The 15,180-nt window shown below is 36.3% G+C and overlaps 2 protein-coding genes across 2 annotated transcripts; both read left to right on the top strand.

Annotated features, from left to right (window-relative positions):
• The first annotated feature begins 480 nt into the window (after window positions 1-480).
• Window positions 481-1,631, top strand: LOC141589819 (uncharacterized). Its single transcript, XM_074410443.1, has 4 exons — window positions 481-526; window positions 670-779; window positions 883-999; window positions 1,102-1,631. The coding sequence occupies exons 1-4, from the start codon at window positions 481-483 to the stop codon at window positions 1,513-1,515; spliced, it is 687 nt and encodes a 228-aa protein (XP_074266544.1). The 3' UTR covers window positions 1,516-1,631.
• A 3,431-nt stretch (window positions 1,632-5,062) lies between these two features.
• On the top strand, window positions 5,063-14,921 carry LOC141591882 (E3 ubiquitin-protein ligase PRT1-like). The gene is made up of 7 exons (XM_074412369.1): window positions 5,063-5,342; window positions 7,802-7,830; window positions 7,920-8,099; window positions 8,737-9,039; window positions 10,403-10,606; window positions 12,537-12,661; window positions 14,162-14,921. The coding sequence occupies exons 1-7, from the start codon at window positions 5,248-5,250 to the stop codon at window positions 14,564-14,566; spliced, it is 1,341 nt and encodes a 446-aa protein (XP_074268470.1). The 5' UTR covers window positions 5,063-5,247; the 3' UTR covers window positions 14,567-14,921.
• The last annotated feature ends 259 nt before the right edge of the window (window positions 14,922-15,180 follow it).

Below are 15,180 nucleotides of genomic sequence, written 5' to 3'. Positions count from 1 at the left end.
CCCCGACATACGACGGGGGATGATCCTTGATCCGAATGGTCTTTGGTAATTTTTTATTCATTCTATTTTGTAATTTTTTTATTTAGTAATAAATGACTTTTTTTAGACATATGTTAATTATACATTATTTTTTATTCCTATATAATTATGTTTTTAACATGTTTGATTTCAGGTTTAGAAGTCAAACAGTTGTTCGTGGTGTGACTAATAGCACCCAAGAGAACATGACACACGGCGTTACTTGTTGGAGTAACGCTAGTGATGAAGATAAGGAGATGTGGTTCAACAACTTCCGGGTATCTATTTATAAAATATATATTATTAAATATAATTTATTTATTCTTTTTACCTTATTATTAATTTGTTTCTCATCTATGTGTTTACTTTTTGTAGCGTGTGTTCTATTGGCCAACCGACCTTGAGCGCCTAGTTTGGCAAAGGTATAATGACATTGGCAAGAAGAGGCGGCTAAGGGACAACATGTATAAGGTGTCTAGGAGGAAGAAGACACCATCTTTCATGAAAGGTATTTAGTTTCTTTTAATACCCGTAATTAGTTAAAATTCATTACATATTTTGAAAATATATTAATTAATAATTGTTATTTTATTGATTATAGGTTCGTCATATGAGGAATATACCAAGTACCGGAATAGTCCCGAGTTCAAGGAAGCATCGGCCGGAACAAGATCAACGAGAAAGGAGGAGATAAGGACGCGGAAGTTGAGCCTACTCATTATGGAGGGTCTCAATCTTTTCATGATCGTGTGGTGTTAGATGTAAGTTATTTGTCTTAGCTTTTAATTTAATAGTCTTCTAATTTAATTAGTCTCATTAATTATCATGTTTGAGTAGCAATTTCCTTGTTTTTTTTTTCCTAAGACCAAGAAGAATAAGGGCAAGGTACCCACGATTGTTGATCTCTTTGTTGACACTCACGCAAAGAAGACAAGCAAGGGCAAGTTGATCTTCGCGAAGGAAAAAGATCAACAGTTATATGTAAGTGTCAAAAAATAAAAATTTCTTAGCTTTTTAAAGTATATGTTTTATCAATTTTTAGATAAGTAACCTCTAACCGTTAATGTTTTATCAATTTTTTAGGAACAATTCCTTGTCCGTAGGAAGAACAACCCGGAAATTGATGACAATGAGCTATGGTTTGATCTTGTTGAGGGGTTCCAAAGAGGAGATGTGTATGGAGCCGGGTCGGCAAAGGAGATTTTCTACCCTCCTGCAAGAAGAAGAGGGTCAATTTCCTCCCAACAACAACCTTATACCCCAAGTGTCGTAAGTGTGCTCCAAGCTCAATTAGCCGCCAGGGAGAGGCAGGATGCCGAGAGGGAGAGGCGGGATGCCGAGAGAGATGATGAAATTCGGAGGATGAAGGAGGAAATGGAACGGATGAACTCCTTCTTCGCCAATTGCAACACTGGGTGGCGCCCGCAACCAAAGGATCCTAGAGATCCTAATTATGGAGGTGGTAGTGGAGCGGGAGCAAGTTTCCCTGTTATGTAGTTTTTTAGAGAACATGTTATTCCCGGATAATGTTAGATGACCAAAACTCGTAGAACTCGTAGTTGTGTGTATGGAACATGATTTTCTTTATCAAGTTTGGTTGTGTTGGCTTCCCATGTGTTCTCTGCTGGAAGTGTTGGTTTATTTGCAGGTTTTTACGTATTTGGCTAGGTCAAAAACGATTTTTAGGCTAAAAAAAATGTAAATTTGGCGACGGATACTGGGCAATTGGCGACGGGAAACCGTCGCTAAGTTTCTGATCATGAATTATTTTTAGGGTCATTGGCGACGGGGAACAATGAATTTGGCGACCAAACTCAGTCGCCAAAATGGCGACCAAAATCAGTCGCCAAAATGGCGACCAAATTCAGTCGCCAATTCTGAAGATATGGAGATGACGTGGATTGTAAAAAGGCGACTAATGACAGTCGCTAAAAAGGCGACTAAAGACAGTCGCCAATTTTGGCGACGAATTTCGGTCGCCCGCTTTAAAAAAATTCCGTCGCCAAAATTGGCGACGAAGGCCTGTCGCCAAAAGCGACTAAACCTAGCTACGAAGTGCGGGCGACGGGTCTTAGTCGCTTTATTCTTAATGGCGACTGTTCTCAGTCGCCTTATATGGTCGCCAATTACCTTATTTGTTGTAGTGTAACTGTTCCTTTACAATCACTACATTTCTAAGACTATCAACTCTCAAGATTATAAACTTCCACGACCATCATCTCTCAAGTCCTTCCACACTCAAGGACTCCATCTAATTACACTTAATGAATCAATCCATAGCAATCTCAATACTCTCAAAAGATGAATACCATGATCCATTATAATCATCGTCAACATGGTGGTTCACTAAGCCAACGCTAAAACACTTTAACATTATTCATTAACATCTCCCAAGTCTATAAATTACAGTTCATCCCTTTCAATCAATCCTTTAAAAGGTACGATCAGTAAAGAACTCCTCAACGGATAAACCATAAAATCTTTCATAACTCACTAATAGTCATTAACAATCCTTACTCCTCAAGTATGATACCCAAATAAAAGACGAGCATAGTCTCCAAAATTCCCAACGTGCTCATTCTAAACTCCACGATAACATTCAACTTATTTCCATTATTCTACTCTTGATCCATAAATAACTCGCATAACTTTTTCCTTGACACAAGACAAAGTTTAGTAATTCTAACCATTAAAAGCATACGCCACGATATTCCCAAATAATATCAAAAGATAAATCTACTCATCATGTCTCTCACTTCTTATGAAACCATAAACCACAATCATATATCTTACACCACATATCATCACTCTCTGTCATCAAAAGGATTTCCTCAAGCACATAAAAGAACCTAACAACCACTTATCCCAAATGAGATTTCATCTTAACAACCACTAATCCCAAAGTAAACGTCTTCTTTACCAATCGCAAAACTCTTAAAAATAAATGCTCTTCCTTTCATACTCGAACATCCACAACTACCATCAAACCTAACTTGTTGCCCCAAAATCCAAACCACAAGGAATCAACTTCAAAATCACCTCAAACAAGGACAACACCACCAAATGATCCAAAAGGATGAAAGTACGATAAGAGTAAATCTCAGGTTATCAAGAATTAAAAGTTTTGACCAACATATAACCAAAATGCACGACACGTAACATGCAAAGGATATTTTCAAAATTGACCATTTTTAAAATCAACAAAGCATGCTCGAAAAAGTCATACATGAACAACACATTTTATACAATTAATGACGAAACAAAATATCAAGTCAATGACAACACAATATATAAACTATACATTTACTACAATTAATAACGATAAACATCAAGACATTAACAAACAAATACATAAACAACTTATTTAATACAATTAACAACAATACGGAAGTTAGAAGCACAAACAAACAAGTAAATGAACAACACATGTAATTGTAATACAGCTAATAAAGATATGAGACATTAAGGCATAAACAAACAAGTCCTTAATTGTTTCTACCCCATTTACTCTCACTCAATTACTAAGTCAATTTATTTTAGTCATTAACTACGCGAGAGTTGGGAGCGTGTTCGCTCTGATACCAACTGTAACAACCCGAATTATAAAATAAAGGAAAAACGTAATATAAAGTAAATATCAGAGTATAACACTGATAAAAGGGTCAAGGTGGCGGAAACACCTGACTAATCCGGTTCGCTACTAAATCCAAAACCAAACTAATACATTATTCAAAGGTTCTTAAAACATAAAACAAACTCCTAATTTATTATTAAGCTCGCTTCGCACATTCCCCAAGCAAGCATCAACCAGCCAGCAACAATTTGAACAACCTGAGAAGGGGGTCGACAATTAGTCGGGAGTAACTAGATGCTCTCTCAGTCATGTTTACAACAATTGAATATAATCAACAATCAATAACAATTGAAAGGCATAAACAGTAAATTGTGAGATCATCTATACTCATGAAACCCAACACCAAATTACCAAGACTTGTCAATCTTAGATGGATGCAAACATGCAAACGTAGACCATATGCAACCACTAGACTATGAACACTTACAAGACTAGTAGCGACAAACGACCCACAACAACCTAAGGCACAAAACTAGCATTAAAGCATAGCAAACACGGTAACACACAATCTATTCAAAGTTGGTCAAAATGAGAAATAATTAAATTGAGAACGGAAGCGATAAATATATATATTCAAAATATATTATTAAACTCCGAAATAATTAATTTAATAAAATATTTTTATAATAAAATATTATTATAAAATACGTGGTATTACAATTTGTGATTAGTTCCATTTGTTTAGTTTAAACTGTCATTAGAGTCTTAATTAGCAGTAGAGTCTTGCTTAGTATTCAATAGTTTACAATTCAAGTTTTTAGTTTAAAAGTCTTTCTCTTGGGATCGACCCTTACTTGCACTATATTGCTTTATCAATTAAAGTAATCTAGAGCATAGTGTGGCTTATAAATTGTTAATTTGGTAGTTAATTCTAGCATTTACGACACCTAGTATTATCTCTATTAGTTCCCTCAACGTAGCTAACTCTAGAGCTTGCAAGTCTGACCCGACTCAAATCCGGCCCGATAGAACTTGACAATATTGCAAATTGAAAGTGATTTAGTGTTTAGTTTGATATGTTTGACTTAATAATGAAGTAATTAAATTAAATAATGGTTGAAAACTAGACTTAATTGTCAAAATTTGAAATAATTCGATGAATTAACTGGAGCTAGTAACGACCCGACACGATAAATCGTTTGACCCGAAACGGCCTGTTCCCGATAACGACCCGACCCAATCCCGACTCGACCCGAAAGGATAAGCTGACCCGATATGACTCTAACCGATATGAGCCGATCCGACTGGTCTAACCCGAGTTACCCGACCTCACTCGGTCAACTAATATGAGTTAACTTGGTAAACGAGTCATTTGGTCCGATTTCGAATCGTTATTAATCAAGTCTATTTAAATTCGGTTTTAATTCTATTCGGATCACGTTAATATGAGTTGAGTTGAGTTTGGTAACCGTCAAGTAAAACCGTCTAAACATGAGTTTGGCTTGAGGGTTACGAAAAATCCAAACGACATCCCTAACTTGACTGACGAAGGCGGTGCAGGAACAACACAAATAGTTGAAACTTGTCTCCCTAATCCCATCAATTAATTAATTTCTTCACGATTATTCTCTCCTAGGGTTTTACTTTCCGATTAAATGTCATCCTCTAAATCCAACGACGTTCATATGCTCCAATTCGAGGATCATGATGAAGAAACTATCTCCGATTCCTTCATTTGCTGTGTTTGTTTGTAAGTTTCCAAAATCTTCTCTCTTTCTTATTGATTATTTAATTTTTCATCGATTAAATTAAATGTTTGTTTCTGCAATTGCGGAGTTAATCTTATTTGATTTCCCCTTTTGATGCACCCGCTATCTCTCGTGATAATTCGGGTTTGTTATTGTGTTAATTAATTGTGCCTAGCTCGATTTTTCGGAAATATCAAGCGAAATTTGATTGGGGAAAAGCTGTTAATTTGATGCATGTATTGTCTGTCATCTGTCGTATGATGAAGTTGTGAATTTGAGTAGATGTCGATACCTTCATCAAAGCATTGATATCAACCACGCGCACCTTTGGTTTATTTATAGATACTTATGATTCAAATGAATGCAAACTTTTTCTGTAGCGAGTTTCTGAGTGAAAAAGACATATACATGTAGCCAAGATTAAGGAAGCTTCGCAAAAGTACATTACCTAAGAACTTGATGTTATTGCTAACACTTTGGTAGGAAACTATCTCTTTCTTTGTGTTGGGACTTTAAAAAAAAGGGGATGTTGTTGCATGAAAGGGAGAAGCCGAGAAGTACAGATAGATAAGAACCAACAATACATTTATCAAATTTCTTTGCCTACTAGTTTCCTCGGTGATCATACCAGTTGAACCATTTCACCCTCACCTTTCGGTTATATGATCATAACATGCTAAAACCTTTTTCCTTTATCTTCATGGGTCTAGGCTTTCAAAAGAGCAAAAGTGTGGCCAAAGTTATATGGGGAATGGGTATTATGAACAAGAGCTTCCAAAAGACGTACTTACCACACAAATAAAAAATTAAAAAAATACACCAAACAAACATTAAACTAATTTTCGCTACTCAACATGAGCTTCAAAAACCCAATGGTGTTTTGAGTCACCTTTGAATCTTTGATGTTATACTAATGCTTTCCTTTTTTATTTATTAAAAAACCTATTGAGAGCTGAACAAAATTATTATAGCCTATGGAACCAACAAAAACAACATTACTCTTGTGCCTCATTGGCTCCCGCTGTGAGAGAGTGAGAGTTTAGTTTTAAAAAGCGCACATAGGCCTCGCGGTGTCTAACGCAAACAGAATCCAAAAGGCGAACCTAACACACGAGGCGCAACTATTGTTGAAGAAATTTATACTCTAAAATGTACATGCTCGCTTGAAAATTCTTGTGTCTATAAGGCGCATGCCTTCGCCTTGTAGTTGTTGCCTTGCGACCGCATCGCCTAAGTGAGAGAGACAATTAGCTGATATAATTAGAGAGTAAGGGGAGGAAATAATTGAAGAAGGGATCTGATTTTTAATGTAAACTGTTAGCGTGATACTAAATTATAGCATTAGTCGTCATCACAGTAATAGCCACGAAGTGTGGTAGGGTACCTTGAATCATGATGCAGTGGCACAGAGAATGACATGGTTTATTGCAGTGTGTTTTTTAGTCCTTATATTTGTACTGATCTGGGTATCCATTTTATTAGTAATATATTGGCCTAGGATCATATATGACAACAAAATATCGGCCAAATGCTAGCTCTATGGGTCAAATATCAGCGAGAACGACCATTGTCAGCTTTTTCTAAAAGTTCATTTACGTACTGGAGAGTATCCACCTGGTAAGCTGCAAAAATTTGATGTATTAGTTGATATTGCTATGTCTCTATTGCTAAGCTAAGACCATGACGGTAACTTCTGTTGAATTTTCTGGATTTTCGCTGGAACTATCAACTATGTACTTGGCAGGAGCTCCAAAACTATAGCGTGATTTTTGGTAATAGAAGATCATTATGTAGTAGTTCAAACAATGTGAACTTTGGGTAGTAATTTTTTCTTTTTTCCAAGAACTAGTGAGCAACAACAAAATCGGCTGATATTCGTCATTTGGCTTTATTTATGGCCTTCAATTCAGTCATGGTAACCTATAAAATCTTTACAAAAGTATTGTGCTGCGATGTTGCTGTCTTGATTTAATGTCATGCCTGTATCCCTGAGACCATGGAAATCTCAATTAAAACACCAAATTGCGGCAGAGTTGTTAATAAGATTTACTGCTAGTGTGTTTTGAGGCGCTATCGTGCGCGTTGTGGTGCAAGAATCGAGAGTATAGCGTGATATCTGATTCTGTTATAATTCAATAGAAATTTAATACCATGCTTGGAGGCACGGGGGTTTATGATATTGATTAGTTTTCGCTGAGACTGAAGCCATATTTAGTGTATTTTTGAATGAAACTGATGGTTATCGATTTAGCTTCCGTGTGGAAGTCTCTTGGTAAGTTAGGATGGCCCACTCTTGGTTTAGTATATATGTGATCCTAGGTCTCCTTTCCTTAATTCGCAATGGCAAAACATACGGAAAAGGATGCTCCTTAGTCTTGTATGCTGGTTCAGGTTGTCAAGTTGTCTACTCTCTCTTGTAAATAACGTTTCTGACTAAAATATATTTTATTTTATTTTGTAGGGATCTCCTCTATAAACCTATTGTGTTAGGTATGCCATTTTATAGTGCGGAAATACCCTTTTGAAAGTTATTCCGAAATTTTAGCATTACGAACTAATCACTCTTTCTTGTTGCGCAGAATGTGGACATGTTTCCTGCTTCTGGTGTGTCCACAATTCCATGGATCCTTGTCAGGAGTCTCATTGCCCAATTTGTAGGAATCCGTATCATTACTTCCCTACTATATGTGAAAGGTTACATTTTCTGCTTGTGAAAATGTATCCCCTTGCTTATAAAAGAAGGGAAAAGCAGATTCTTGGTAAGCTTGCTTGTTTAAAATTAGTAATATCTTACCGTTTACATACCTCACTTACCTCATTGTGGTTGTCAGGGTTTAAATTTTAAAGTTGCATTTTGTTAGGATCATTGTTGCACTGAACCCAATAATTAACCCAAGTTTCCCTGTCGAGTAACACCACAACAAGAATTCGCTGACTCATCTTCCCTATATTTCATGGTCTATGATTGGCCCATTGTATTTCACACGATATATCTTAACTTCCAAATAGCAGTGTCATGGTAGAAGCTACCAAGCTTCTACGTTATTTCCATATGTAAAGCACTGTCGTGTGTGGAAGCATTTGTAAGTTCGTAACATGCTTTCTAGATATGAATACTATGGGTTTAGGCTGGTGCTTGGCTAAACATTGATATGTGTATACTCATTCAGAATGAAATAATTTATGATTTTCATTATGAGTCCGGCGGTAACCATTGCGACCGCTGTTATTGTCGTGTCGTAGATTTATCGCATTTTGACTTCTTCTTGTTGTAGATTTATCGCAAACATAACATTCGTATTCATATGCAAATTTCAAGGTGTGTACTTTGTATACTGGGTTAGTTTCACCTTGAATTGTTCATATAACATTGAATTTTTTGTTTGTATTCTTCAGAGGAGGAAGAGAAGATGGGTCTCTTCTCACCACAACTAGGTGAGCAAGAGATTAACAACGTTGGCAAATTTAAACCTTCTCATGGTGTCAACAATTTGTCTGATATGCCTCGATCCCCATGCATCATAAAGGAAGACAAGGATGGGTTGCAATTGAATATAGAGTGTTCAACTGCTATAAAGGAAAATAGTCTGCCAGCTAATGTGTATGGTAGAAACTGCAAGAGTGTTTCAATTGCCGACTTACTCTGTCCAGCTTGCAACCAACTTTTTTTTCGCCCGACAGTTCTAAATTGTGGCCATGGTAACTTTTGAACTGCTACATTACTCTTTCCCAATTTTTATTTCCATTTGACTTAATACGGCCTCTTAAGATATTTCTACTATACTCTTCTGCATTTATAAATCACTTTCCTTGGTTGAAAATATGATTTTGCGAGATACTGAAGTATTTGATAAAGTATATATTATAGTATCATATTTCCCTCTATTTTCTCGATTTAGCCCCATTTGTCATTTTTTGTGAGAGGAATTTGAAAAGTAGGGCTTAATGGGAAAATAGAGGGAGTAATTTTTTAATTTATAACTCCCAACTTTTTCTATACTTCATTTTCAGGAATCTCGACTTTTATAAAAAAAAGGGTTTTTTGTCAAAAACTACCTTATATTTAGGAGTATTTGTAAAAATACTACCTTATATTATTTTTCTTGTTTTAAACTACCTTTGTTTTCTCTTTTCTTGGTCAAAAACTACCTAAGCTCACGATATAACGAGATTTGATCGATTTAGCGACATTAACCTATCTCACATGACTATGTTAACATCAAACAACAATGATCAATCGCATAAAAACCATAATTTAACTTTAGCTGACCAAGATTTATGTTTTTCACATTTCAATAATAACTATAAGCATCTACTAAAATTAAGCGTAAGTACATCATGACTTTCCAAAATCTGGTCTAGGCATGATTTAAACATTGAAGAGTCGTATGAGATAGTTTAAAGCCGAAAAACTAACCAAATTTGTCTATACTCTTAGCATAGGTAGTTATTGACCAAAAATAAAGAAAATAAAGGTAGTTGAAAACAAAAAAATTAATATAAGGTAGTCTTTTTACAAATACCCCTAAATATAAGGTAGCTTTTGACAAAAAACCCTAAAAAAAATTCAAAACTCCTACATTTCTGAATCTTTTCTCCAAAATGCCACTAAAAGCCGATTTTTGCCAAAATTAAATATTAGCAAAACACCAATCATGAAATATCTTTATTTTTCGCCGAAAGCTGACTTTGGTAGAAGGAAAAGACCATTCATTAATGATGTTGGTGAAAAAGAGGTCTTTTATTTTGGCAAATTATGGCTTTTGGTGAGAGTTTTGGAGGAAATGTCCAGAGAAGGTGGTGTCGTAAAAAAATACAAAAGGTGGCAGCTTTAAGAATGAGGTGTATAAAAGGTGGGAGTTGTGAATTATGTAATATATTTATGGTCAATATTTTGAAGAATGTTGTGAAAGCAAGGAAGTATGAATTTTGCTTAAGTGCTATCTAGTTGAGACTTGAGAGGATTCTTCATTATTTTTTTTTTTTGCCTTTTATCTGTGCTCCTTATTATGGTAAAATGGTTTTTTATGCATATGTTTTTTTTTTCTTATTTTGTGTGTAGTGTTGTGTGAAGCTTGCATTGTGGTTCCAGAAGACGAAGTAATCATCTGTAAAGTTTGTGAAATCCCACACCCAAGGGACTGCCCGAACATTTGCGTGGACCTGAATAATTTTGTGGAGGAACAATTTCCTGATGAATTTGCAGCGCGAAAAGGAAATATTCAAGAAATGCAGTCACAATTTCAACATAAAAATCCATCTTTCTGTATGGCTTTCTTCTTGTTTCATCTCTTTGTTCTAGAAAAGTTGTTATGCAATGGTATTAGAGGGAGTCTGAACTCCATTCAACCAGTGTCTAAGTGTAGGGGAATTTCAAGTGGGGTAGCCTACCATCTTTAGTTCACTTATTGTGCGTCTAACATTGGAGAGTGTTTATCGACCATTAGGAGACATCCCTGCTGTTAGCAATATTGACGAGTGAGCAACTAACTTCCTTTTTTTCCCCTCTACCTAATGTGATTATGAATCATTTCAGTAAAAACTAAGAACATGTTAAATTAGGCTGTGCTCAGTTGATCAAAAGGATAGAGCGGAGTGTCTAAAGAACAATCTAAACTAATTAAAGGTCTAACTTGGAAGGTTGTTGGCCAACCTAGACATATCGCACATGGTTTGTGGGAATAAGTTCCAAATATCAGTAAGATTTGACTTAAAACTGCGTGAAACCATGTGCGCCTTTGAAGTTTGAGGTGAGTTTTTTTTATCTAATAAATAAGCCAAAGGCGCACCAAGAACGATGATCCCCAAATGTGAAGGAAGGCCCGATGCCCATAAAAGAAGGGCAGGAAACAAAAACATATGCTTTGACTATCAAGCATGATTACATCATGGAAGAAATTGAGGATTGTGGTTCAAATGTTCCAAAAAAAAAACAATCCCGATTTTTCAAGTTGCAAGGAAATTTGGAAAACTTTCTTTTGGTATGATCGTACTAATTGTGAGTGACTTCGTTCTAGATGATATCCACCCGTCTTATGGATTATAGGGTGTTATGGGTGACAAGGATTCAGCTTATAGGTTATTTCATTGGCGGTTCTGCATCCTCAAAACCCGAATATATGCCTAATATCACTCTAGAAGTCTAGATATTACCGATGTTGATTTGAAGCCACCCTCTAATGGGAGGCCCAAGTGCCCAACTCGATTGTTCATTGACCGCATTATTCGATTGTTCATGGAACGCATTTTTTAAGCTCAACAATAACAGATCCTTGGTCCGAATCCCCAACTGATTTGGGGCAGGCTAATATGAAACGTGTCTGGAACCATAATTCTTTTTGGGTGTCAAATGAACGACAAGGGGAGTACAATATAAAGGATAAGGGGATTAGAACCTGCGACATATTGTCAAAAGCACTTACGTCTTAACTACTAGGCTAAGACCTTTTCCAATGCTATATTTTCTTTCTCCAAAGTAGACACGTAGTGCTCTCAAATACCGCTGTCCAAGATTTCTTGTTTTTCCCTAACCCTCAGAGCTCACATCACTTCACTACTTATCAGACCTTCCAATTTGTGCATTGCTTGGTCTCCTTCTCACATGGCCAAACTAGCCAAAGTAATTGATGATTTTACCTCCTATTGTACCCAATAGACACGACTCTTTTATTGCCAAAGTTGAAATAAGTGGTTATGATGGATCTTTTGGTTGCAGCTTGGAAGGTAACTAGTATATGTAGCACTTTAGCGGCTCTTGAAACTTGTATGGAGTAAGACGGTCATCGACGATCTGATTAGTGGTCTTGATTTGACTATTTATCTAATTAATAGCATGTAAATCTTGGATCTTGATGTGGATCTAGTCCATCCAATGAGAAGTAATTGTCATGCTTGGTAAAAGAGTCATCATATATGAAAAGGGAGGATATTATATTACATTACGTAGGGTACACATAACTAAGGATTTCATGGTTTTTTTTATCACATTAAGTTTCTTTTCTTTGGGTACATAGCTGTAGGCCCTGCTACATTGTGGATTATTATCACATATTTCTTCTTTTCCCCTTGTCCCACGTACCACCGATCTTACAATTTTTTAACGAATGTGCCATGTAAGGTCCTTGGGAATTGTTTTTTTTTTTTTGTGCCAATGTGCTACCTAGGAGACTTAATTTGCTGTTGATGTTTACTTCCAGTTTCCACTTCAAAAAAATCTGCCAAGAATGGTTTCGAATTGCCTACGAGTGAAGAGAATCTCTTACCATGGTCGAAAGAATATGTTTCAAAACTCCACGGCGGTGTTGGTTGTGATCATTGTGGAGTAAGTCTCTCGCTCCTTTTATTTTATTTTCAGTTTTATATTTACTTGGATAATTATACTGGATTCACCTGTACAAGTGACTAAGTGAGCCAGTATATTTGTTATTCCCCTTAGCTCCTCATGGCTTTGTTGTTATATGTTCCATTTTATTGCCCATTGGCCATCGCCCATTGATTTTCTTGCTTTTAGAGCTTAATCATGCACTCATCTGAGAAGGCCATTTAGTTCAAGCCTCTGTCAACAGAAAAAAAAAGCTTTATGTAGCAAATTTCCGTTATTGAAAAGTGAAAAACAAAGCTGGAAATACCTCATTTGTCTTTCTTTCCAAAAATAGGGAAGAAAACGAATAGGGCAGAAGGGAGAAAGTCTCTTTTTATTTTTAACTCTTTATTGGTGGTAAAATGTTGTTCTTTGTTACGGGAAATGGATTTCTTTTTCTCTTCCCTTCCCTTCTTATCCCAACCAATGATGGAGATTCTCCACCTTTTTATTATCTTTCTATCTCAAGTTAATGGCGGTGTACAATGATTAATGTTGGCAGATCTTAATGTATTTGGGAGACTTGATTTTGTTGTTGTAACTTGTAAGTATGGTCGACAGAAAAGATTTATATTTGGTGGGGAGAAATAAAATGCAAGGATAAAACTGGACTGTATAAAGGGCTGCAAAATTTGGAAGGCATTTACTGGATTTGACACAATTAGAATACCAAATTCGAGCCTTATATGCTAGTTAGGTACTGCCTAGATTTTCTACCAATGCTGTTTATACTTGGTTCACACAAGTATGCCTTCATATTTGGAGTGCTATTTTTCGTGAATACAAATGTAAGCATGGTAGGAAACAACTGCTCTAAAGTAGCTCTAAAATATAGGCAGTGGGGATATGTTGAGACATTTTTAGTCTTAACATTTATTATGATATTAGGCTGATTAAATGTCAAGGTTGTGGAACATGTGCTTGCTATGTGTGTGTGTGTGTGCGCGCGCGCGCGCACACGCGTTAGAGTATTTCAAAAAAATTGAAATGCTAACAACAATATCAACTCAGTGGTTGATGTATACTACGTTTACCTTGTCTTGAAAGTCTTGAAAAACACAGAGTTCGTTACTCGCTTAATGAATAAGAAGCGCATGCAGTTCACTGAGTAGAATTTACATTGCCTAGGAAGTCGAATTTCCCATGATTTTGCTCTGTATAACTCAGCTAAATTAGTGAAAGTCTTTTGGTTAAAGTGTTAAACTTGGGAAACGTAATTTCCGCTCACCAAGGCAAGGATGCTAATGTAGAATGGACATGGTTTTTAAGTTTCGAATACCCTTTTCTCTTTATATTTCACGTGTCCTTTATGTGACATGGTGTCAGGCACCGAGGCATGCTAACTGAATATTTACTCATGTCTCAAGGGCGAATAGATTTCAGCTGTTCTACTTCGTGGAGTTTGTATGAATGAAATCAAGAAGCTTATCTGACAACATGAATTTGGTTATAACTGCGCAGATGTATCCGATAGTGGGAGAGAGATACAAGTGTCAAGATTGCAAGGAAAGAATAGGGTTTGACCTTTGTGGAGAATGTTACAACACACGTTCCAAACGCCCAGGCCGCTTTAATCAGCAGCATACCCCAGATCATAAGTTTGAGCTTATGAAGCCGCGGCAGATTCCAGTTAGCTTAATGTTCCAACTTGTTGGAAGACATATTGTAGATGGCTCAGGAACTCCGGCTATGGCTATTAGTGCTATGGAAGACTCCTCTGATGGCTGGATTGAGGTTGATTCTACTAATAATGAACTTGATGACATTCTTGATGGTTCGTTATCTGTAGAGTTTAGTGATGCTTTATCTCCGACCCACCATGATGCTGACATGGAGCATCAAGAAGATGATCCTCCTTCAACATGATACTGGACAAATTGTCATATAGGATGCGTTTACGTGTGAGACCAATGTATTTAACTTCTAGCCAAATGAGAAATCTATTGAGTTACTGCGTTTGTTTTACTCTTGAGACCGTCTCGTTAAAGAGAATGTAATATAGACTTCAATTTTTTTTTGACAGTTAATATGGACTTCAGATCCGTGTAATTTATATCAACTCGAATGACTAATGGGGATATTGACTATTGACGGCTAAAACTCTAAAGAAGGCATGTGATTTTGTATATATGTACTCAAAACTGGTGGGATTAATATCAACACGCATCGAGTGTAATGAGAAATAGCGGCTAAATGCGCATGTAATTTGTAATTTTGTTAATTTATTCTGTATACAACACTTTGGTTTTGGGTTAGGAAAATGTTTGAACTTCATGTAATAAATTTTGAATTTGATAGGGGTTGTTTGGTTGACACTTGAAAAACATAGGAATTGAAAAATTCCATAAATTGCAAAAATATGGGTTGTTTGGTTGCCATATTTTTTGGAAAATGGAGGAATTAGAAGTTCCCAGGAACTTCCAATGCCTACATGATGTAGGAATTGACTTACCTACTCCCTCCTTGGTCATTGGAAGTTC

The sequence above is a fragment of the Silene latifolia genome, chromosome 7 (assembly GCF_048544455.1).
Source record: "Silene latifolia isolate original U9 population chromosome 7, ASM4854445v1, whole genome shotgun sequence".
In the NCBI taxonomy this organism is placed as follows: Eukaryota; Viridiplantae; Streptophyta; class Magnoliopsida; order Caryophyllales; family Caryophyllaceae; genus Silene; species Silene latifolia.
Note: the sequence above shows the minus strand (reverse complement) of the source record. Positions and strands in the feature narration are given on the sequence as shown.